The sequence below is a fragment of the Eschrichtius robustus genome, chromosome 2, assembly GCF_028021215.1.
Source record: "Eschrichtius robustus isolate mEscRob2 chromosome 2, mEscRob2.pri, whole genome shotgun sequence".
NCBI lineage: Eukaryota > Metazoa > Chordata > Mammalia > Artiodactyla > Eschrichtiidae > Eschrichtius > Eschrichtius robustus.
In genome coordinates, this window is record NC_090825.1 from 30,967,196 (window position 1) to 30,991,854 (window position 24,659).

The 24,659-nt window shown below is 44.7% G+C and overlaps 1 protein-coding gene across 4 annotated transcripts in view; it reads right to left on the minus strand.

The window, feature by feature from the left end:
• Positions 1–1,361: 1,361 nt before the first annotated feature.
• The window catches only part of GDNF (glial cell derived neurotrophic factor), a 29,419-nt gene continuing 6,121 nt past the window's right edge, over positions 1,362–24,659 (minus strand). For all 4 annotated transcript variants that reach the window (XM_068532426.1, XM_068532407.1, XM_068532415.1 and 1 more), the window contains one exon: positions 1,362–4,350. In XM_068532426.1, the coding sequence (XP_068388527.1) occupies positions 3,866–4,350 (485 nt within the window). In that variant the 3' untranslated portion in view covers positions 1,362–3,865. The remainder of the gene's footprint in view (positions 4,351–24,659) is intronic.

Genomic DNA, 24,659 nt, shown 5'->3' on the forward strand with positions numbered 1-24,659 from the left:
TTCATGGTGCCATCCATCTGGGGAAGTCTGCACGCTCTGCCCCTCCTGGACGGTCACAAGGTTCATTAGTTTAGTAAAGGCTCTGATAAGTTCTACACTTCTCTTTTTAACTTCAAAAAGACGTTGTTTAACTCAATGTTTTCCAAACTTGTTTGATCAGAGAACTACCCCATTTTTTACGAGTATCTCACCTGGTTCGTCATCCTGAGAACACGCTTTGGGGAGACGGTAAAAGGAGTGGAGGTAAGCAAGAGTTCGCATTCCTCTCCGAGCTTTGGACCAGAATTTGGCTTAGAGAAAGTGAGCTGGCCTCAGCACTGCCCTGGCAGAAGGACTCCAAGTGCCCACAGTGGGTACCAGCCACCCTACCCGGGGGATGGTGAGCGTCGGGAAGGGGAGGGCATTTCCTGTACTTCCCTGACTGCGGTCGGCTGGAAAGCCTAGGCTGGTGGCCACTTAGAAGAGTCTTAAGAGCGTCAGAGTTTCATTTTGGGTTTGAAACGCTGCACAAGGCCACCTTTTAATAGTCACAATGCCGCCTGTGACACAGCACGGGGTGTGTGTCATCTGAGGAGGAAGCATGCTCTCCCCCCCCAGTCCAGGGCCGTGGCATTTCCTCTCTTCAGTGAGTTTTTCTTGCCAGCAACAACTAAGCCCAAGGCCACCATTTGCACAATTCCAGGGATTCTGCTACTTTGCTGTGGAGAACCCACGTGAACGGCGTCACCCAGGGTTGTGCAAAGCAGTGGTGCCGTCCAAGTGCTTGCCTGCCACAGGGTTTTGCCAGGACAATCCTATCTATTTCGTAAGTCCCACCTCAATGTCACCTCTAGTTAGAGCTGGCCCCTGCTATTTACTATTATGATATCCTGTTTGTATTCTTTACAAATGGTGACTCATTTATCAACACCTGAATTCCTACATATTTTTACTTTTTTGAATATCGTCTGTCTCCCCCTCAAATAAAATATCAACTCCACAGGGTTGAGCAGAGTTTTGTTTGTTTGTTTGTTTTGGCCACTGTTGGATCCTTGGTGCCTTGGACAGTGCCTGGCATAGTGTCGCTCGCCCCAAGTATTTGTTGAATGAATAAATGAAGAACAGCTTTGCAAGTTCTTCCCCAGTTGGGTGGTGATTGGTTGTGGAGAGTTGATGGACAAGGCCACTGACCAACCAGTAGGCTGAGTGGTAGTGAAGGGCACGGCCTTCCAGCCTGGGCCAGTCATGGTCCGGGCAGGTGAGGAAGCACAGAAGTACAGAGAGCAATAGAAATGAGTTTTTATTTGTAAAAAGTTACAAAATAATATTGTACAAAAATAAAGTCTGTAGAGAACTTTGGTTGTATAACACAAACGACCGAGACAGATCAGAGAAGTCAAAACTTCCAAAGAAGTGCACTCCTTACTGGATCAGATGGTAATCACAATGATAGAGAAAAATCACAAACTTTACCCTTTTGTGGATTTGGTGGAGCGATTTGCTTCAGTTAAAACCTGCTTATGGTGTGTAGGTGATGCTGGGAACAAGCTGTCAGCACCCGTTGAATCCCACTGCCCCTGTGGGCAGAGGCTCTCCACGGGGAGCTGGGGCTGAGGCTGACCCCTGGGGACACCAGCCACCAGATCAGCCGGGACTCTCTGAATCGGACAGATGATCCTGGGGCTGCATCAGAGTGTGCTTCGTGAATGACTGGTCTGCTGGGTCCGTCCCTATTTTGAGCAGGCTGCTCCTCAGCAAGGTCCCTGCTTGGGCCCCAAGAAAGGACAAGAGGGAGGCCCTTTTCCTCTATTTCCGAGTCGTGCAAGGGGAGCAGAAAGGACAGAGGGGGCAGAACGATGGGCAGCTGGGGTCTTTTGGGGCAGGGGGGGAAGGGAACTTCTGGTAACAGGTGCTGCTTGGTTACTTTGTAAAATTAACATGATTATTTGAGGGAGGCCAGTAGGCTATTTAACGGCTAAATCTGTCATAGTTTGGGGCTAATAGCCACTACGGTAGTGATAGATGATCTCGCTGATAAAAATCCCTTTTATGAGATGTGTAACAAGCTCTACAGTAGGGCTCAGTGCGTTGAGCATGGGTCAGCTGCCAGACAAATCCATGATCTGGGGCGCTTAGGTGGTTGCTCTCACCCTCTACCTGCACCCCGTCAAGGGCTTTCAGCATCCAGGTGGCAGGGTGTGTGTGCTGAGGCTGGCCCAGGCCCATCCTGCTTGTCTACCCTTCCGGGGCACCTTCTCCCGAGGGAGGGGCAGCAACTGGTGGCTTTTTTGGCAACTGGCTGACCCCACTTCCGGAAGGCCTGGAGCACTCCTTGGCTGCACTGGGGCCCAGCACGTTTCTCAGGAAGGTGGTGGATGGAAGGATAGAGGAGGAGTCTCCACAGTCAGGGCAGAACCCTGGCTACCTGACAGGATTGTTACTTTGAGGTCTGCATTGAATCCAGGACTACCTACTAAGGGGACTTTAACCTTTGATATATATGGTTATGCACATGACAGACAGATACACGTGGAGGGGAGTGAGAGCTTAAATACAACAGGGAATGGAGCACACGGCCTGTCTGCTGGGAGACAGGACCGTGAAGAAATGAAGCCGAGTGCCCCAGTCTCTGTACTGCTCCCGAAAAGGGGGCCGGTCAGAAATGTTCCGTCTGACACGTTTCTTCTCTAGAATATGAAAACAGGTAAGACGCTGAGATCTGGGGGAATCACACAAGAGCTCTTCTTAAAAAAGGTAAAGTAAGTGATTTTTTGCCTAGCGGAAAAACTTTTTAATACTTTGAAAAGCATGGACCCTTGTTCCCAATTAAAATTTCCTTTGTCACCTTCTTTTGCATTTTGCGAGCACATATACTTTGGCACCTTTGAAAAGAAACTTTAATAAATAAGGGAAAAAAGAGAAACTCATTAGTGAACGGTAATAAATAACAATAACTTAAATCTCAATAAATATTTTCTCTATACTTCTGTATCTGAAACAGATGCATTGCATCGAGTAGCTTCTCTGGTCACTGGTGACCACGCATAACGGAGCTGGGGTGTATGTAACATCTGTCTCTCTGTAAACCGAGAGCCCGGCGGCCTCCCCACCCCGGTGCAGCTGGGGGCCTTCCCCGAACGCTCTCCTCCTGCAAGAATGCTGCCGAAAACCACAACTGGTTTCCTGTTTCCAAGGACAGAAAGGAAATACCTTCAGGTTTGGTTTTAGTCATGAGGACAGCCTTTTTGGTTCCTAGCCAACCTCTTCCCACCTCACACACCATGTTTGAAATCAATCACCCACTGTTCCCCAAAACGCTGGCTGGAGTAAACCTCAGGCCTGAACCTTCAAAAGCAAAGGTTACTACCTCTCGTGTGTGTCTTTGCTTTTTTTTTTTCCTCCTTGCCGGTGTATGTCTCCACTGAGTGACAGAAAAATAAACCTTTCTTGCTTTCAGCAGTAAAACGTAATGACAAGGAATGACACCAGGAGGACCATTTCCCTGGTGTCTCCAGACATGTGAAAACAAACCACAGGAGATACACTGGTTTGGTTTCAAGTGCATCCGCAACTGTACCCGTGACCGGCGACGGTGGACCGTATCGGATGAAACGATGGCAACACCCAAGCAGGGACACCGGCCCTGAGCTTCTGGTGACGCTGGCCGCCATCTGGGAGAATGCAGACAGCTGTTTTCTCTCTCTCCCGTCCAGTTTTCTGTAGCTGGATCTCCCTCTACCAGGCTCCCACAACGGCTGCCTGCCTCCTCCTCCTCGCCTCCTTGGTCCTTATCTTCCACTCCGGGCAAACATCTTCTGGGAACCTTGGTCCCTTTCTTTGCACTTTGTGGCAGGAATGCAATACACAGCGGTCTCTGGAGCGGGAGTCAGATACATCCACAGCGTTTAGCGGAATGCTTTCTCAGAATATGGTAAACCAGATTATCATCTAAAAAGGACAGGTCGTCATCGAAGGCGAGGGGTCTGCAACACGCCTGCCCGACTTTGTCACTCACCAGCCTTCTATTTTTGGACAAGTTTTTTAATATTTTGTCATACATTGTCTCGGCTGCATCGCATGAGCCGCTGCAGTACCTGAAAATGAGTTCCTCCTTGGTTTCGTAGCCCAAACCCAAGTCGGTGACATTCAGATGCACGGCAGTTAAGACGCACCCCCGATTTCGGCCCCTCTGGCCCCGCCGGCCTTTCCCTCGGGAACCCTCCGGGCTGGCGGCTGCAGCCTGCCGGTGCCGCTCTCTGCGAGGAAGCACGGCCATTTGTTTCTCTGGTGACCTTTTCAGTCTTCTAATGGTGGCTTGTATAAAATCCATGACATCATCAAACTGATCAGGATAATCCTCTGGCATATTTGCTGTGCAACAAGAAAACAGAAACGGTCACATGAGACGACAGCAACGACCATTCCGAGGAGGCTCCAAGATCACAGTCTCTCCTGAAGGCGGCCAAGCTCGGCCTCACGGTGAGACTACCAGCTCAGGGCCCACTGTCACCCCCTCCACCCCGACCCTGAGGACACAGGCCAAAAGGTACCCTCCAAGACTCCGCGGAAGGAAGTGCATTCACTCGGAAGAGGAGACTGACACGGGGGGGTGACACGCTTCCTTGCTGAAAACAAATCCTTAGAAGTGGAATTGCCATTTGAATAACATCTGCCATTTTGTTAACGCGTCTGTATGAGGGTGCTGATGCTGATGGAGGCCCCTTCTCGTTCTAATAACGTAACCTACAGTTGTGGTTCTCAGATGTGAGTGTGGATGGGACTACGCTGGGATGCTCAGGGAGATGCAGAGTCCTAGCCCGACCCTTAAGGGAAGCGTGGGGAGGGGCCGAGGAATCTGTATTTTTAACGAGCCCTGGAGAAATTCTGATGGGGGTGGTCCATGGAGCATACGTTGAGAAACCCTGTCTTAGAGGGTGAAAAAAGGATTAACTTTGGATTGGGCTTGGAAGACACTGCTACTTTCACCTGGAATACTGAGGAGTGCTCTTCCCTGAAATCCACCCCGACTTAACACCTCTGCTCAGCTGAGTGGGACGAGAACCATTTTGATAGATCACATGAAAAGCTCTTGAGCTCAGCTATATTTTAAAGCTTCCTTAAAAAACATTAAGCCTACTTTTCACTAACACAGAGACTAATTTACCACTTCTTTGGATTAGCATGACTTTAAAAGTATACGGTCATACTGTAAGATGACATTTTTTAAAAAAATTTTCATATATTTTATTTAACCTTATATTTCTTTTTTTTTTTTGAGTATTTACAGTTAATGTATTTTCTTTCTTTCTTTTTTTTTTAACATCTTCATTGGAGTACCATTGCTCCACAATGGTGGGTCAGCTTCTGCTCTACAACAAAGCAAATCAGTTATACATATACATATGTCCCCATATCTCTTCCCTCTTGTGTCTCCCTCCCTCCCACCCTCCCTATCCCTCCACCCTAGGTGGTCACAAAGCACAGAGCTGATCTCCCTGTGCTATGTGGCTGCTTCCCACTAGCTAGCTATTTTACGTTTGGTAGTGTATATATGTCCATGCCACCCTCTCACTTCGTCCCAGCTTACCCTTCCCCCTCCCCGTGTCCTCAAGTCCATTCTCTAGTAGGTCTGCATCTTTATTCCCGTCTTGCCCCTAGGTTCTTCATGACCACTTTTTTTTTTTTTTTTTAGATTCCATATATATGTGTTAGCATACGGTATTTGTTTTTCTCTTTCTGACTTACTTCACTCTATGACAGACTCTAGGTCCATCCACCTCACTACAAATAACTCAATTTCATTTCTTTTTATGGCTGAGTAATATTCCATTGTATATATGTGCCACATCTTCTTTATCCATCCATCTGTTGATGGACACTTGGAGATTCCTTAAAAAACTAAAAATAGAACTACCATACGACCCAGCAATCCCACTACTGGGCATATACCCTGAGAAAACCATAATTCAAAAAGAGTCATGTACCAAAATGTTCACTGCAGCTCTATTTACAATAGCCAGGACATGGAAGATGACATTTAAATGTGTCATAGCAGTACATGGACTGAGATGCTGTTTGTGGGCAGACGGTGGGAGGGGGGTGTCCAGCCTCTGCTGCAGGCTGTCACACGACTCCCACTGGCTTTGGTTGCAAAGAGGACAAGAGATGTGCATTTTAGGGAGATCACGTGGAGGAATGATTGACATCATCCTTCTACGATGTTTGAGACCTTTGGGCAAACGCATGAATTTGCAGTCTCTTGGCATTTTCTGCTGTGTTTCAAGCATTTGCTTTGGCTGATCAAGTAAGAGAAGAGTAACTTTGAACAACTGAATACATTTTTAAAAGAGGAAAGCAATTCAAACGCCCATTTATTAGGTACTAAACCTTTTATGCTCCCCATCCCATTTTCAGGTAATTTAGTATGTTTAGGGTTATATGTGGCTTAGGACAATATGCCACAAAAGAGTTGTTAGCAAGAGGGAATTTTTTTTGCCAAGCCCATGTTAAAGCAGAGAAGGATTACACTGTGCCTAACCCACGTCAAATTGTTTTGTTATGAACAAATTGTTAAAACAGATATCAGGTATCCTGTTGTGTAAAACATAATCCAGCTAAGGCAACTTAACCATATCTATTTCTGTTTCTCTCTCATCTCTGTGTGTGTGTGTATGCAAAACATATGACATATAGTAATGAAAAGAGTGGGGATGGTGTGGAATTTCCAGATCACCTTGTTGCCCTAAATCTAGAATCTAAAGTTTGGCACTGGATCGTTCTGTGCACAGAATTCTCGAAGCTGCTTCCACTGGTCTGTGTCCCATCGCCTCTTGCCCCCGAGCCCCTGCATTCCAGCCTTACCCTCCTTCAGTCTGTTTTCCACCTGGCAGCCAGAGCAACACTGTTAAAACTGTTAATGCAGCTCATGTCCCTCCTCTGCTCCAAGCCCTCCAATGCCTCCCCATTTCCCTTGGCATAAAAGCCAAAGTCCACACTGGCCCAAGGCCCCCCCTGACCTGGCCACCCACTCTGTCCCAGCCTTTGTTACCACTGACCTCGTATGCAACTTCTTTCTTCCTTACTGCCTCCCCCTCCAGCTTCTCTGGCCTCCTCACTGTTCCTCAAACACAAGGTGTCTCAACCTCAGCACTACTGACATTTTGGGCTGGAACATTCTTTGTTGTGGGAGCATTTGAGGATGTTTAGTTGCATCCCTGGCCTCTACCCAGGAGATGTCATTAGTATCCCCCAGCCCCATCCCAGCAGTGATGAACTAAAGTGTCTCCAGATATTGCCAAACGTCCCCTGGGGGCAAGATCATCGTGGTTGAGACCCACACAGATCAGAACACAAACAGGGACTCAGGGCCTTTGTGCTGGCTGTTCCCTCTCTGCCTGAAACACCATTCCTGCAGAGTACCCCGTGGCTGACGCCCACATCCCCTTCAAGTCTTTGCTCAAATGTCACCACCACCAAGCCCCACCTTGACCTCCCTGTTTCAAATGCAATCCCTCCCGAGCCCGAATCCAGACCCTCCTGCCCTCTTCCCTCCCCAGCATAATACTCACTACCTTCCAACACACTGTCTGACTAACTTTCCTTATGTTGACTGCTTGTTGTCTATCTTCTCTGAACGAATGTCACCTCCACGAGGCAGGGACCTTTGCTTGGCTTGCTCGCCAGTGGATCCCAGGTGCCTACAATAGGATCTGGTCCCTGGAGGCCCACAATGATTTCTGAACGAGTTAGGTCACTTTATGAGGGGAGAAAGAGAGAGTCCTTAATTTATCCAGGGGACACTTGGGCGTCAGCTGAGAACCGCACCATGATGAAATGAAAGGCTCCAAAATAAACAGCCTCCGTCACGCGGGCAGCTGCAGTGCGCCGATCAGCACCGTCATCTCCCTCCTGAGGGCGAGTAAGCAGCGAATAACCAAGCTCACTGCCTTGCCAGCTTCCGGCAGCTTTAAAGTGTCAGCTCTCAAAGCCCACTTCATCCTGAGGATTCAGAAAGGTTCTGGCTCCATGGGAGTAACGTTTTCTCAAGAAGGACTGGAAGAGTGGGAGAGTACTGGAACCTGAATTTGTCATTTCCTCTGAACCGCTTCTACTCGACTCCCTTAGGAAGTTTCCATCCTTCCTCCCTTCCTCCCTCCCCACCTTCCTTCGTCCTTTCCTTCCTTCCTCCCTCCCTCTCTCCCTTCCTTTCCTTCTCTGTTCTTAAAAAAAAAAAAAATGTTGAATGGATAAAGAAGATGTGGCACATATATACAATGGAATATTACTCAGCCATGAAAAGAAACGAAATTGAGTTATTTGTAGTGAGGTGGATGGACCTAGAGTCTGTCATACAGAGTGAAGTAAGTCAGAAAGAGAAAAACAAATACCGTATGCTAACACATATATATGGAATATAAATATAAATATATATGGAATATATATATGGAATCTAAAAAAAAAAAATGGTTCCGATGAACCTAGGGGCAGGACAGGAATAAAGACACAGACATAGAGAATGGACTTGAGGACATGGGGAGGGGAAAGGGTAAGCTGGGACAAAGTGAGAGAGTAGCTTTGACATATATACACTACCAAATGTAAAGTAGATAGCAAGTGGGAAGCAGCCGCATAGCACAGGGAGATCAGCTCTGTGCTTTGTGACCACCTAGAGGGGTGGGATAGGGAGGGTGGGAGGGAGACGCAAGAGGGAGGAGATATGGGGATATATGTATATGTATAGCTGATTCACTTTGTTATAAAGCAGAAATTAACACACCATTGTAAAGCAATTATACTCCAATAAAGATGTTAAAAAAATAAATTGTTTTTTTTTTTTTTGGCCACACCACACGGCTTGCAGGATTCTTAGTTCCCAGACCAGGGATTGAACCCAGGCCACAGCAGTGAAAGTGCCACTGGACCGCCAGGAAATTCCCTGAAAATTTTTTTAAAGCACTCTGCGTTAAAGACATGAACTACTTATTTCGGAAAATGAGTTGCTTATGCTATTTGTGACTTTTTTTTCAATAATAAGCTATAAAAGAGGAAATTAGGTGTGCTCAGTTTCAAAAACCCATGCTTGAATAGAAGTCTGAACTTCTAAACCTGGTATCTTAGGGGTGATTAGTCAAAATACAGGAAAAAAAAGTCTTCAAATTTCTAGAGACTCTTTGTTTTACAAAAGGATCCACATGATGGGGTCCCTGGCTCTTTTCAAGAACTCCTGAATAGATCATTAACTTAAGAACCTGGGAACATGGAAGTTAAAACTGATTGAGAATCAACTGAGGATTAATCAGAAATGAGGATGAAATATTACTAAAAGTTTAACATAAACGAATGGGAAAACATTTGACTTACAAAAGTTCAACTTACACTGGTTTATAGAGACTCATTAATTTATATAACATGATAAATTACATAATTTTATATTACTAGGGTTATAATGATGATTTGAATCAGCATTTATAATGTTCTTATTTATTGCCTGACACTTTCAAAGTTCTGGAAAAATGTTGTCCCTCCTTTTTAAGACATTTTGACCACATGACTCTGTCCACTGGCTTTGCTTGCCAGATAAAATACAGAATACCTAGTTAAATTTGAATTTCAGATAACTAGCAAATAAATTTTTAGTATAAGCAGTCCTCAATAATGTTTGGGACATACTTACCCTTTATTATGAGAACGTTTAGTTCCTTTTTCTTTATTTTAATTTCTGCTTGGCGTTTTTGGGGTGATGCGTGTAGCAGTGTGAATGCACCAACCACTTATGCTTTTGGGTGAGGTGGTGAATGGATCATTAAGCCTGAATTAAAAGGCTTCCAGGCACCTGGGAAGCAGTCAATCTGTGTTTGATGTGTTAAACTATACACTGTAGGGGCTTGCCTGGTGGCGCAGTGGTTAAGAATCCGCCTGCCAATGCAGGGGACACGGGTTCGAGCCCTGGTCCCAGAAGATCCCTACATGCCGCGGAGTAACTAAGCCCGTGCGCCACAACTACTGAGCCTGCGCTCTAGAGCCCGCGAGCCACAACTACTGAGCCTGCGTGCTACAACTACTGAAGCCCGTGCGCCTAGAGCCCGTGCTCCGCAACAAAGAGAAGGCACCGCAATGAGAAGCCTGCGCACCGCAACGAAGGGTAGCCCCCGCTCGCCGTACTAGAGAAAGCCCCCGCGCGGCAACGAAGACCCAATGCAGCCAAAAATAAAAATAAAAAATAAAAAGAGTGTAGCTAATGAGAACTGCTTTTGATGGGACATCTCCCTCATGCCTTGTCGTTAAGGTGGAAATGTTTATTTAAGCCTCAGGTTCAGGACATAGGTGATTCTTATTGAACTGAAGGGATTCCCCCCTGTCCCCTTTCTTCCCCTTGAACAGTAGACGAAAAAATAAATATTTATGCTGAAAGTTTTACATGGATATGAATTTTGGAAACTAGAAAAGGGCAACATTATATTTTCCAAACCATAGAGCAAATTGGCCTGTCTCTTCCAACTGAATTCCTAATCCCAGGCCTTTTGCTGCTGACTGAGTTCATTTCTAAAGAGACCTCAAGTTATCAACACTAGGCATTTGGCGGGGGCATTGTGAGCCATGCCCCCACTGAGCCAATCTTTAGGGTCTCTGCAGAGGCCTCACACCTGGCTCAGGCAAGTAAACTCCCTGGGGGACCAAGAAGCCCCCAGCCGCCTCCATGTTCCTGGAATTCACTGAGCCAGGGGCAGCAAAGGGGTTGGGTTTGGATTAGTTCCCCAAATTAAGACTTAATGGCGTATCACTTTCTTTATCCTATAAAGGGCTTGGCAGCATGTCAGCTACACAAATGGCCCTCATTAGTATGAGCTTTGATAGTAAAATACGTGCAAAGCACAAAAGAGGAGCATCGTTTTTAAAAAGTAAGTCAAACACTTGCCCATTTCCCAGACCCACTTGGAGGCTAGATCTGGGAAAACATGGACATGTAAAAGCTAAAGTTTTCGAAAAATCAAAACGCTCAGATGCATTTAAGTCATCCTTCAGGGTGCAACTAAATATTTTGGCATTATTCTATTTAAAATATTTTAACTTTGATGTGTCCTTTGTATAAACAATGTTATTTAAACAAATGAAACCTTGTACCGGGCCAGACTCTGGGAACAAACCAAACCATTCACTGCAGAGGCTTTGCCCCCCTCGATTGTGGGAAAACAGTAACATTACCTCAGGAACAAAGGCCTGGGATATTGACTATCTGGTAAAGTTAATTGAGTTTTTGTAGGAACAGTGGTGAGACCTCGGAGTACTCCTTGTAATAGCTGAACTAAGAAGCACAAAATTCAAAACATTATCTTGGCTAAGCTGGCATTTAGTGGACAAAGTATTCTTTCTTTTTTATTTTATTTTCTAATATGTATTTGTATACGTATAGTAACACTAATCTTCATTTATCAATTTCCCCCCTCCTTTCCTTTTAATTAATTAATTAATTAATTTTTGGGTGTGTTGGGTCTTCGTTTCTGTGCGAGGGCCTTCTCCAGTTCCAGCGAGCGGGGTCCACTCTTCATCGCGGTGCGCGGGCCTCTCACCGTCGCGGCCTCTCCCGTTGCGGAGCACGGGCTCCAGACGCACAGGCTCAGCAGTCGTGGCTCACGGGCCCAGCCGCTCCGCGGCATGTGGGATCTTCCCAGACCAGGACTGGAACCCGTGTCCCCTGCATTGGCAGGCAGACTCTCAACCACTGCGCCACCAGGGAAGCCCCAAAGTATTCTTTTAAATGTTAGATTTCTCTTCAAAAGAGTACAGGTTAATTATATATATATATATTTTCAGGTTAATTATATTTTAATCAAAGGGGTCACTTTATACTCGTATTGGGTTGTCCCCCTCCTCACCCGGCCTGGCTGGGTGTCTCAGCCGGTTTTCAGCCTGTCTTGGACCCGTGGGCCCATGAGGGAGGCAGCGCAAGGTTGTGTAGAAAGCAGTGAGGAGGTGACCCCTTACCCGGAGTGGGGTGGGCCCTGAGGGGCCCAGGAAGGAGAGGGCTGGACCCTCGCACCCACAGTGGGCCTCTCCTACAGGAGCCGTCTTCCAGGCCAGAACTAGCCTCAAGCATGCAGAGGCTCTGGAGAGAAGGCCCAGGTGTTTCTCGCTCTGGGGAGGGCCCACCTCTGTACTTCAGCGAAAAGCATCCAGCTTCTGTGTACTGGAAGGGCAAGGGTTAATACGCTGAGGTCCGCAGGGGTGACCTACTGCCTAGGTCAAGGCCACACAGGCGAGAGGCACATCTTCAATCAGCGCCCGGGTGCCCTCACTCCAGGTGGTGCCCAGTTCTGGGGTGGGCTGGACCCTGGGTGCGAGGCCAGAGATGCTGTGCCTGCGGGGCCTCTCCTGAAAGGCTATCTGCAAAAGGAGGCCCGTGAAACCCGCCCCGCCGGGGGGGAGGACATTTAATCTGATATTCGTTGCCTACCTGTACCCCAGGTAAAGTACAGATTGCTCTGTAGACCAAGTATATAAAAAAGAGAAGTTCTGTGTGTGTGTGTATACACACACACATATATACAAACATATATGTGTATATACACATATACACATGCAGGTTTACATGGAAAGATCAGCCTAAGATTTATGTAACCTCTCAAGAAAATTCCCAACTAATGTCATTCTTTAGAATGCTGTTTTTGCTTTTCAATAATGTACAAACATGATTTTCTTTCACTAATACTGCAGTATTATGAGAACTACATGATGCAGTCTTACCTTTAAAATTCCTCACATTACAAAAAAAATGCGTCATCCTCTATTTGAAATGACAGCTTCCTTGATGTACTTAGTATGACCAGTGTAAAGGTGGGATGGATGCCACCCAGCATGAATTTCAACCCTGACAACATCCCTGCAAGGCTTAAGTCGGGGTCGCATATTTATCCCTACTTTACAGATCAGGAAACTGAGGCTCAGAGAAGGTAAATATCTATCTGCCCAAGGCCACGTGGCTCATAAATGTAGACTCATCTGGTTTTGGTTTCAAAGCTCAGACTTGTTCTAGGGCTCCAAGCTGCCTATCTGTTTTTAAGTAAAAATTCCACGACGGTGAAGCTTGTCTAGTCTCGGGTGTGTGGTAACTTACTCTGGAAAGAGTGCAAGATATGCTGATTTCACCTGCAAGCATTTACCACATTCAGAACAGGAAGTGAGAAACACACTTTCTACTGGAAAGTTCAGCATGAACTGAGGTACATTAAGTAGATTCTAAAGTTAGGCTGCCATGGACCACAGAATACAGTAAATCGTCTCCAGAAAGGGAAAAGCATGCCGTTCAGGGGCATCTCTCCCACATCCTGGGTCTTGCGTATCACCCTAAGGCAGAACTGGCAATTTCCCAGTTAAAACCGGAAAACCGGCAGCCAAGGGCGGTGGCAGATTCAGACAGAGAGGCCCCGTCTCCGGAAGCTCCTCAAACTCACTCTGGCACCAAATGATAAAGTCTCACTGCAGAGCTGGAGAGGACAGAGCCTGGGATTCCAGTCCGGGGTCAGTCCCTGCCCAGCCTGTGACCTTGGACTAGTCACTGAACGCTTCTGAGGTCGGCTAGCCCCTCTCGGGGGCCTTCCCCAGTGCTAATGCCCTAAGATGCGGACAGTCTAAATCTTGGTGTCACCCCCGTCAGGGAGAGGACTGCCTCTGCTGATGCCCCAGCAGCATTCTGCTAACCGCCACCATCAGGGGCCCCAGGAGACCCCATAAGAGGTATTTTAGGTTCTAGCAGTTCTCAACCTTTTCCGTTTGCCTCTTGGTTCAACGTCTTGGTTACACCTGAAATAACCAAGTGCCTCTCAACTCATCAAGTCATCTTCCTATGTCCTATTTAGGAGAGGTGAAGAGATGTGTAGAAAGGGCCCTATACTTGTGTGTCAAAGTACCCAGGTTCTAGTGGGAGGTATCCTTACACCCCAGTCTCCATCTGTAAAGGTAGAGAAGGAGCCAGTGGCCTCTGAGAGGACACAGACACCAACATGCTATAATCCTGCAGTCTCCCTCACCCAAATGGCAAAATTGCCATTTTCTCAAAATCTCTGTTTTATTCATTTCTGGTTTTGCTGCTTGGTCTTAGGACTCTAAGGCTGGAATCATCCACGGCAACTGCTACCAAATGCACTGTAAGAGCCCCACAGCTTGTCTTGGGGGCCGTTGACGCTTGTTTTTTATTTGACCTTCAGCGACCTCTGAAACGTGTGGTGTTGGTTCAGGAGAGTGTTGCAGTTCCCTGAGAAATTCAAAGTTCTGTCATCTGCTACTATTTAAAAGTGTTGACTTTGCCACTTATTTGAACTACTTAAAATAAAGCACCCATGGGTCTCTAAGTACTGGAATGCTGAGGCATCTCACGTCACGTGACGACCACCCTTACTTTCCTATTTTGGACAGAGTATTCATCTAGCATTAGATAGACCATCCTGGTCAGAGTGGACTTGGGTTAACTTCAAGAGGGGTCCACAGCATCTATTCTCCCATGAACAATCACCAGCTGAGGCAATTTACGAAGTCACTGTGACCACTGCCAGAGCTACCAGGGCATTCTCTCCATGACCAGTGGTTTGCTGGCAATAAAACATGACATGGGTTTATTTGAAAAGTATTTGCGTTGTAGAAACACCAGTGTTTTGTTGTTTTAAAAAAGCATTTCTGGATCCTCTCAAGACAGAAGAAAAGACCAACCAGTTCAAAATACAGAAAAAGAAGCCTTGGGTATACTTTTAAAGGCCATTTGCCCACCAGAATGCCATTTTAGTTACCACCTCCACCTACTTTGACCAACATCGCGCACACTTATTAGCTATACCATATCTTGACTACTTATCCTACAATTTAACTAAGAAAACTTGTCATCACTGTAATGGAAATTACTCTATGAATACAAATAGCCAAAAACTTCACTCAGGAAAGATGGACTACATTCATTTTGTTACTCAGCTTCTAATTGCCCTGCTCTGATTTCCACCTATGTGGTCCATACTTTTATTATAGTGATGTTAATAATTTTATGGTAATACAGAATGGCTCCCCTGAGGGGAAAAGGTCCATTCTTCTGCTTTTAAGTCAGGAGAATACTCAATAGGGTGTCCATTTGTTAGCTAATCCATGAACACCTGGTGCGAGCTAAAAGCAGACCACAGCCAGCTGTAAACACCTCATGCTCAAGAGTGCACACCAGGAGCCCTGCTACTGCCCTTATAAAACACTTAACAGGGGAGGGAGAGAAAGTTACCCAATACAATGAAGCGTACAAAGCGCCCCTTGGGAAAATAATCCCTTGAGATGTTCTCAGAGGCAGGTGGTTTTTGAGGGGAAACCCCAAAGGAACCTGGAAAGCAAAAGAACCTGGCTCCTTCCTTCCCACAAAGCCCTGCCTGCAGCCTGAGAGGGCCCCATGGTTCCACTGGGTTCTGCATTCAACTTCCCTGAGGTAGTGGGTAGAAGGAACTCGAAGGGCCTGAGGGACCTGGGCAAGAAGAGGAGGGATTAAGAAGCTGAAAGGAGAATAAAGGGGGTGAAGGAAAAGTATTCTTTATCATTGGAGCCTGCCTGATGGATTCCTGTGGTCAGATGTGAGGAGGGACTTTCTACCCCTTGGTGGATGAATTTACTGGAATCTCAAAGACTCTTCAGGTAATTAGCTAGACGTATCATTGAAAAACAGCTGCATTTACAAAACCTCCACGCCTGACTTTTCTCCTCGCTGACGTAGCCAGAAGAGCTTCGTAGGAGAGTGGTGGGCTGGCAGGAAGTGGTCATGTGGGATGGTCAAAAGAGTGAGTGTTCCCTCAGGCTTTCCTGGGTCCAGTCTGGTTAAGTTGATTAACCCTGTGCAGCCCCGATCTCCCCTGAAAGTGGGGAGAGTTACACGGAATGGAAGAACATTTTCGGTTCAGCGCCTGAAAGTACTTAACAAATGGCACCAAAAGTAAGTCCCTATGGTTTTCACGTCTGTGCCCGTTCTTCACTGACATTACACTGGAGGCAGTGGCGTGAAGACCAACTCTGCCGGCTCCGGACAAAGGGGATGCAGACACTGGCCCCTTGTTTGTCCAGCATGTCCCATGGAGGAGAAGGCCTGGAGGCCCCGGCATGGTGGTCTGTGGGCAGAGGGAACAGGCCTGTCTTGGGAGTCTGGGCTGCCCCTTCTCTCTTCCTAGAAATGCCCCCAAATTAACCACACAAACATCAACTGACTCCACAGCCCATGAACAATATTTTGTGTCCACCATGGCATAGATCGGTGTCTTCAAACTGTGGCATGTATCCCTCTGGGGGTACATGAGGACTTTCGACAGAGTCTATGGGTAGTTTTAAGAGAATCAATGTCCAGATCCCCAAATTCCACATGTGCTGCGTCCTAAGACTGGTCCACCTACGAACACTCCTGCAGCCAGTTCTCCTTTCACAGTCATCCTTCTGCCTTCCTGCCCAGCTCACTCATTTTACCGCGAGGCACTGTCTGATGGATAGACACCTGTAAGGACAGTTCAGGCGTGCATGGCTCCTTGGGATAAACTGGTATCGGTGACTCATGATGTGAGGACACGTCATCATGAACTTAGGATTCCAAAGATGTGTACCTGAATCTAATCACGTGGAAACAATCACACAAATCCAAACCGAAGGGCAGTCTGCAGAACAGCAGGCAAGACAGTCTGGACTTCTCAAAATGTTGTGGGAAAAAAGGCTCGGGAGCTAATTCTAGATTAAAGGAGAATAAAGAGACATGACAATCAAATGCAAGTTGTGACCCTCAATTAAGGGAAAAAACTATGAAGAACATTATTGCCACAATTGGGGGCATCTGAATATGGACTATCTATTGGATAACAGTATTGTGTAAATGTTAAATTTCCTGAGACTGATAACTGAATTGTGGTTATATAAGGTAATGTCCTTGGCTCCTAGAAGGTTCATGCTGAACTACTTATTGTTATGTTTGCAAGTAATTCTCAAATGGTTTAGGAAAAAAAATGAAGCAAAATGCTAACGAGAGGTCAGTCTTGGTGAAAAGGGGATGTGAGTGTTCATTGTACCATGAACACTTACTGAAAAGTCCCATATGAATGAATCAGGACATACCAAAGTAGGTGGTTCCATATTTCATTCTGTCCAGGCACTCATGGCAAGGCATCGTGCTTTATTTGCCTGTCTGTCCATCCACCCATCCATCTATTCATCTTATAATTAGGATCCAGAGGAGTGGTGGTTGTCATGGATGTATACTAACACGTGCATTTGAAGTGAAAATGAAGTTGGACCTTTTCTGACCAAAAAATAAACTTATTTGAGCTGATCTGTTTGATAATTTTCCATGAATTGAATAAGTTACATTTGCAGCTCCAAGGTTTTGCCAAAAATAGATTTGAAGCACATATCTAGTTCCCAAATGGGCTGGAAATTACATCTGCTACAACTATTTAAACTTGTGATAAAATTGCAGATATCACTTTAGAAGTGTGCAATAGTTTTTCAATGTAATTTTGTAGGTTTGCAAGCAAAAAAGTCTGAAGACTTTAAAAACCATGCTCAGTTATACAATCATACAAAAGTGGGTTTTGTCTCTACTGAGCTAAGCAGTTGATTCCCAATAGTGACCCAAGATCTGTGTATGCAATCCCACTCCTGTTCCCACAGAGGCCATCACTCTGGCACGTGTGCAGTCACCCTTGGCTTCCCAAGTGGACGCTTCCTTCCCTGGGCGGAACAGAAGCCACCTGAGGACAAGTGCCTTCTCGAAGGCCTCCCAAATGCCATCAGCCTATCAAGCATTCTAGGAGACCTCACTTTGTCCCGAAGAGTTAGGGAGCCTTCTCTCACTGCAAAAAGCATTGATATTATAGGAGTGTGCAGAGAAATACATGTTTCTCTCCCTAAAATGTCCTGATTTAGACTTCGAAATAGCCATTAATAATATGAGCCTAGGCCCACTGCAGCCCAAACAGGGATCAAAGAAAGGGCCTCAAGGAAATATAATTTTCCTTGCTTCTTTCTATTAGTTTGCTCATTGATTTTCCTAGAAAGACGTGTTTCAGTTAGTGAATACATTTTTAGCAAGCCAGGGTTTGTGTTTTCTTAATCTACTAATATGAGAACAGTCTGTGTTAAGCCAGCATTATTGGCTTTGGGACTAGAAGTTTGAGGTTTGCTGGCTTCACCACTTATTGGATTTGTGACCTTGAGCAAATCTCTAGGTCTCATTGCTTCATCTGTACAACGGGGATAAATAACATCTCCTCTTGTCCAGTATAGCTCAAACATACTCGATTTTAGGACAATATGCAAAACCTATTTGTTAAAATAACAAATGCTGGAGAGGGTGTGGAGAAAAGAGAACCCTCCTACACTATTGGTGGGAATGTAAACTGGTGCAGCCGTTGTGGAAAACAGTATGGAATTTCCTCAAAAAACTAAAAATTGAATTGCCATATGATCCAGCAGTCCCACTCCTGGGCATATTTCTGGACAAAACTATAATTCAAAAAGATACATGCATCCCTATGTTCAAAGCAGCACTATTCACAATAGGCAAGACATGGAACAACCTAAATGTTCATCAACAAATGAATGGATAAAGAAGATGTGGTGTGTATATATATATATATATATATATATATATATATATATATATATATATATATATATATAATGGAATACTACTCAGCCATAAAAAAGTATGAGATAATGCCATTTGCAGCAACATGGATGGACCTAGAGATTATCATAAGAAGTGAAGTAAGTCAGAAAGAGAAAGACAAATACCATATGATATCACTTATATGTGGAATCTAATCTAATCTAAAATATGACACAAGTGAACTTATCTACGAAAGAGAAATAGACTCAGACATAGAGAACAGACTTGTGGTTACCAAGGGGGAAGGGGGGAGAGGGAGGGATGGATTGGGAGTTTGGTTTTAGCAGATGCAAACCATTATATATAGGATGGATAAACAACAAGGTCCTATTGTATAGCACAGGGAACTATATTCAATACCCTGTGATAAACCATAATGGAAAAGAATATGAAAAAGAATGTATATATATGTACAACTGAATCACTTTGTTGTACAGCAGAAATTAACACAACATTGTAAATCAACTATACTCAATAAAATAAATTTAAAAAACCTTATTTGTTAAAAAGTGGGTTACCACGTGGAGAGCTAAGATGTGCTCTGATACTAACTTTATTTTTCTTTAGCTTTTATTTTATTTATTTCTTTATTTTTAATTGAAGTATAGTTGGTTTACAATGTTGTGTCAGTTTCTGGTGCACAGCAAAGTGATTCAGATATATATATATGTATATATATATATATATACATATATATATATGTATATGTATATATATTCTTTTTCAGATTCTTTTCCATTATAGTTTATTACAAGATATTTTTTAACATCTTTATTGGAGTATAATTGCTTTACAATGGTGTGTTAGTTTCTGCTTTATAACAAAGTGAATCAGTTATACATATACATATGTTCCCATATCTCTTCCCTCTTGCATCTCCCTCCCTCCCACCCTCCAGGTGGTCACAAAGCACCGAGCTGATCTCCCTGTGCTATGCGGCTGCTTCCAACTAGCTATCTATTTTACATTTGGTAGTGTATATATGTCCATGCCACTCTCACTTCATCCCAGCTTACCCTTCCCACTTCCCGTGTCTATTACAAGATATTGAATATAGTTCCCTGTGCTATACAGTAGGTCTTTGTTGTTTATCTATCCTATATATAATAGTTTGCATCTGCTAGTACCAAGCTCCCAATCCATCCCTCTCCCCCACCTTTCCCCTTTGGTAACCATAAGTTTGTTTTCTATGTCTGTGAGTCTATTTCTGTTTTGTAAATACGTTCAGCTGTATGATACTAACTTAAGTTTTTATTCGTAGCTCTTCACTTATTTGAGGATTAACAGGTTGATTCAATTGTGCTTATGCCTAGACACTTTAAAAATAAGGGCACACTTCAAAATGAAAAATATGCCTATGCTATAGACTCATGAAGCTTGGGACTTGTAAGTTTTGCAGCAAGAAGGCTTTGCAGTGAGATCCCGCTTGCTGCCACCTGCTTGCTTGAGACACTCCAGTGGCACCCTGCTGCCATCAGAAACAGAGCAAGCACCTTCTTTTCCTGGATTTTACAGTATCTCATAATCTGGGTATCACCTACAGAGATATCCTAAATTTCACACTACTTCCCGCCACCTGTTCTCAGTACTTGGCGACTAGTCTGGCCTCCTCCTTGTATCCACCACCTGCCCCTTCCCCATATCGTGATCACAAATTTGCCTATGCTTCTCCTTGGTCTGGAATGTGCCCTTTTCCTTTTCCCTTCCTTTCCTAATACCCATCTTTCAAGTACCAGCTCAAATCCCCCCTCTCCCCCAAATTCTTTCCTGCTATAATCTCCAAATCCCAGTGACTTCATTGCTAGGAATTCTTACCATGACCACAGCTAACAGACATGCCTTGGTAGACATAGCTATCTGTCGGAATGACAATCCACCCACCCACCCACCCACCCATCAGCCTATCCATAGTTTACAACTAGATCATAAGCTATTTAAGTTCACAATTTTGCCTTTTAGATGCCCACACAGCACCTAGAGCATGAAAGCTATTTAATACTTGCTTCCTGATTGACCTCAAGTGATTAATTAAAGAATATGTGTTTTAATTGAATAAAGGGGCTATGGACCATTAAGTGCTAAAGAAACAAAGATGAAAGGGGACATTAGGAGGGGAAAATGCCAGGTAGCTTTTATTTTTCTATCAGTGAAAGTAGAATCTTTTGAGAATAATTATTTGGCTGTTGGATCGGCCTAAGGTCCTAAGACTGGCCAATTCAAATTAAGCCTGAAATAGATTTCTCTAAACAGCAACAGTTTGAAATAGGTTTTCAGACTGAGGCCAGAATGAGATGTTGGTCTCAGATCTCAAGTGAGAAATCAATGCTTCCTAAAAGCCTGACATGCAATTTCCTGATTCCAGGAGCCCCATCCCAAGTGGCACAGCCCTTTTCCAGCTTAGGGACTTTATTACAGTATCATCTATTCATACAGTCCCTAAAATAATAAGAAGCAATAGATGGACGGCACTTATTTATTCTGAACTCTGAACCCACAACATTAGATTTGAAAGCTTAAAATTTAACCAGCTTATTGCACTAGAAGCTTTCTTAGCCGAATAACAATGGGCTGAAAGTTTACTAAATTCACTAACAGTTTTTTTGCTGGGTTTGTGAACCAGCTTAAATATCCAGGTGGGATCACTTAAAACAGAAATACTCTATCTGAAGACAGGGAGCCTCCAACTCACAGCCACCTTATCACCTACCTGTAAGGATCTTAGTGTGCCCTGGCCCCCTTCTTCCCATGGGGAAGAGGGTCTCCCTAACATGGGAATCTGGTGGGAACAATTCCATAGGAACTATGTGGACTCAGAGAATGGGGAAGGGAAGGAGCTGTGAAACCTGGGAAGAGCCAGGGGGAGCTGACCCGGGGGCAGAATCCCAGGCAAGACTGGCCCGCCTACGTGCTGACCAACTGACTGTCTCTGGGGCCCAAAATAGCCTCCCTGCAAGGCCTGCATTTCTTTCACTCTCCATGCTTTGTCAGGCTGCTTGAAATTCCACCAGTTAGAGCAATGGCTTGGCAGGGGCTGAAGTGAAAGTCTGTGGCGGGAGAAAAGGCATTCACTGGGTGCATGCTGCAAGGAGGAGGGTGGCAAGTACAATAGTTGTTTATGGGGCACAGGTTTTACAAAGCATTATCTCTTTTAACTCTCACAGCAGCCCCAGGAGGCAGGATGAATAGTATTCCTATTTTACAGATGAGGAAACTGCGCTTTCAGAGCTGTTAAGTAACAGCTGGGTAAGCGGCAAGGCTGGGATCCAAACCATAGACTGATCTGAATGTGTGAACGTGAGCTCTTGCTTGTTGAAACTCCATGATTTGCTCTATGCCCTCCTTCTGCAGATTATGGGACCTGGCAACCTGGGAAGAGACTCTAGCCCAATAATATTGTGAATTATATCTCAGTTCTATCACGGTTTACATAGATTTTTGTGGGCTAGTCTGGGAACTTGATAGCTTGATTTGTAAGATGGTTTCTCTAGGAAAATTTGTGACTTGCTAGCAAACTGGTGGAATATAACCCCATTAGATTACAATAAATTGTGGATTACCTGCAATTACAATTTAAGAATGCTCAGGGTTTCTTCTAGTTGGTTTCCGGTCACATAGAAAGCCCACCTTTTCAGCGCAAGGTTCTTCATGTTTAGTTTTAGTTTACAATGCTACCAAATTGCACCACACACTGCACCTTTACTAGAGAGTACGTTTCATGAGGACAGGGGCGTTTGTCTGTGCACCAAGGATTCCCTAGCACCTAGGACAGTGCCTGGCACATACAGGCACACATTAATTACTTGTTGAATGAATATGTGCTTTTAGATCTCAAATTTTTAAAAACCACGTGCATTTTGTGCTTTCATTTATGAAACACATTTAGAGTTATCATAAACAGCTGAGATCTGGTATGTGACTACGATTAACTAACCTTTAATAAGTTCAGGCAACCTTGTGCAACACGGTTTTAGTCATTAGCTGAAAACCTTCCTCCCACATAAAGTGTTTTCCCCTAGGTAGCAAAACTGAACGCTCTGCATTTCAGTGGTTTAGAGAAACTCTGGTCCCGGCTTCAGCAGATCTTCCTCCTGCCATCATGGAACTCTGGCACTTTGGACAAGCTGCTTTACATCTTTAGGCTTGGGGACCATAGAGTACCTTTGGGCTCTAAAATGCTATGACATCTGTGCGTATCACCTTCTAGTTTCGCTTTCTAGATGCCTCAGGCCTGCTCTAATCGCCCTTTGGAGAAGATATGGGTAAAAAGCAAAATAAAAAAAAAAGCCAAAGATGGTGAAAGGGAAAAGTCTTGGATGCCCCAAAAGGAAAATCACAAGTCTTTGCGTTTAGACAAGTTCAAAGTCGCTACAGGAGGCAGCCACAGCCCATGAACTTTATTGTCAACCTCTAGGCAAACGAGTGAGCCAGTTATGAATTCTACTTGGTTGGTTCAGCTCATGATAATGGTAGGAACAGAATTCTGGCTGTTTCATTTATATTGGAACCAGCAAAATACATGCAACCTCAAGGGTGTGTGTGTGGACAGGGTGCAGTCCAGCCCCCTTTAAACAGCACAGAATGACTCAAGGTGGCATGAAAGAGCCTTTGCTCAATCACTAAGTTACAAGCATTTGAAAAGAAGAGGGACCAGTATTTACGGTACTTTCTATTTCCAAATGAAACGAGTGACTGAATGTTTTTCTACATAAGCCTTAACCAGTTGCATGGCGTACAGTGCAGGATATAAATGTCAGCGCTGTGACAGGAGCATGTTGACACTGGTTGAGTGTTCAAAGTCTGCACATTGTCATTATTCCACCTTCCCCGCACTGACAGCTTGCTCCCGAATTGAACATACCTGGAAGGAAGTCAATTTGGCTTAGAATGCAGCTCATTTTCTCTTTGGGAACATTTCTCTTTCAAGGATCTATTGGGTCTTCCGATAGATAAAACAGAATCAGGTGTGTTCTGCTGGTTCTAATGTAAACACAGTGGTCAGAATCTTGTCCATTGATGATTTAGCGTCAGTCTTGGAAAAGGGAAGTGATCTCCCTTTCCCCAGAACCCCCAGCTACCGCCATCCATCAGTAGGATTACGGCTACCTTGCTTGCTTTGTGACTGCCTGTACCTTACATGAGGCACGGATTTTCTTAGGGTATTATCAAGCCATAGGGATTCAACCCTGACTACACATTAGACTCACTTGGGGAATATCTAAATATCTAGATGCCCAGGCCACGCCCCAAACCAATGAGATCAGAATCTCTCCTGGTGAAGCCCAGCATCAGCAGTCATTAAAGTTCCCCAGGTGAGTCCAGTGAGCAGGGGTCTTTTGTTATGAGTCTTTTCCCAAAGGAAGGTTAGGGTGGAGTGTGCAGGTGGGGGAGGGGGTCTTCCGGGGGGGGGGCCAATCTCACGATCATTGGCATTTTGGAGTGGAAAGGCCTTCCTTTACTGTATAGTTGTAAACTGTTCATTGAGTTCTGTAGTAAGTAATTTGTCCAAGGTCACAGAATTAGCCAAAAGCAGAGCCAGCACCAGGAGCCAGCATTAAATAAGCCTAAGTAGACAAGATACTAATATGCTAATTAAACCTCCATGAATTAATCAGCTTCATAATCAGGCACAGTCATTTTTCTCTCCAGAATGTCTTGGTTAGAAAACTATTACCTTCCACTGTGTTCCTGTTCCTCTGACCTAGGCTGCTTGAACCAATGAAAAGCCACTTACTCAGCCCTCATGGGTACAGTTCTGAAGACAATGGCACTAAAGGGCATTTTAAGTTTCTACTGCAGAAACATTGTATACGCTAAGATGGAAACTCATGGTGGAAACCAAAGCCTTTAAAAACAGGTTTATACAACTAATGGACAAAAACTCTTGGAACAGTTCCTTCAATTTCAAGGGATCAACTGTGTTCTCTTTCTAACCCTAAGTCACTCTTGAAGTCTTAATTTGCCTTAGAAAAATGCACTTTTTCTTTTCCCTGGGACTTCTGGAAGACGATGCTTTAATTGTTGT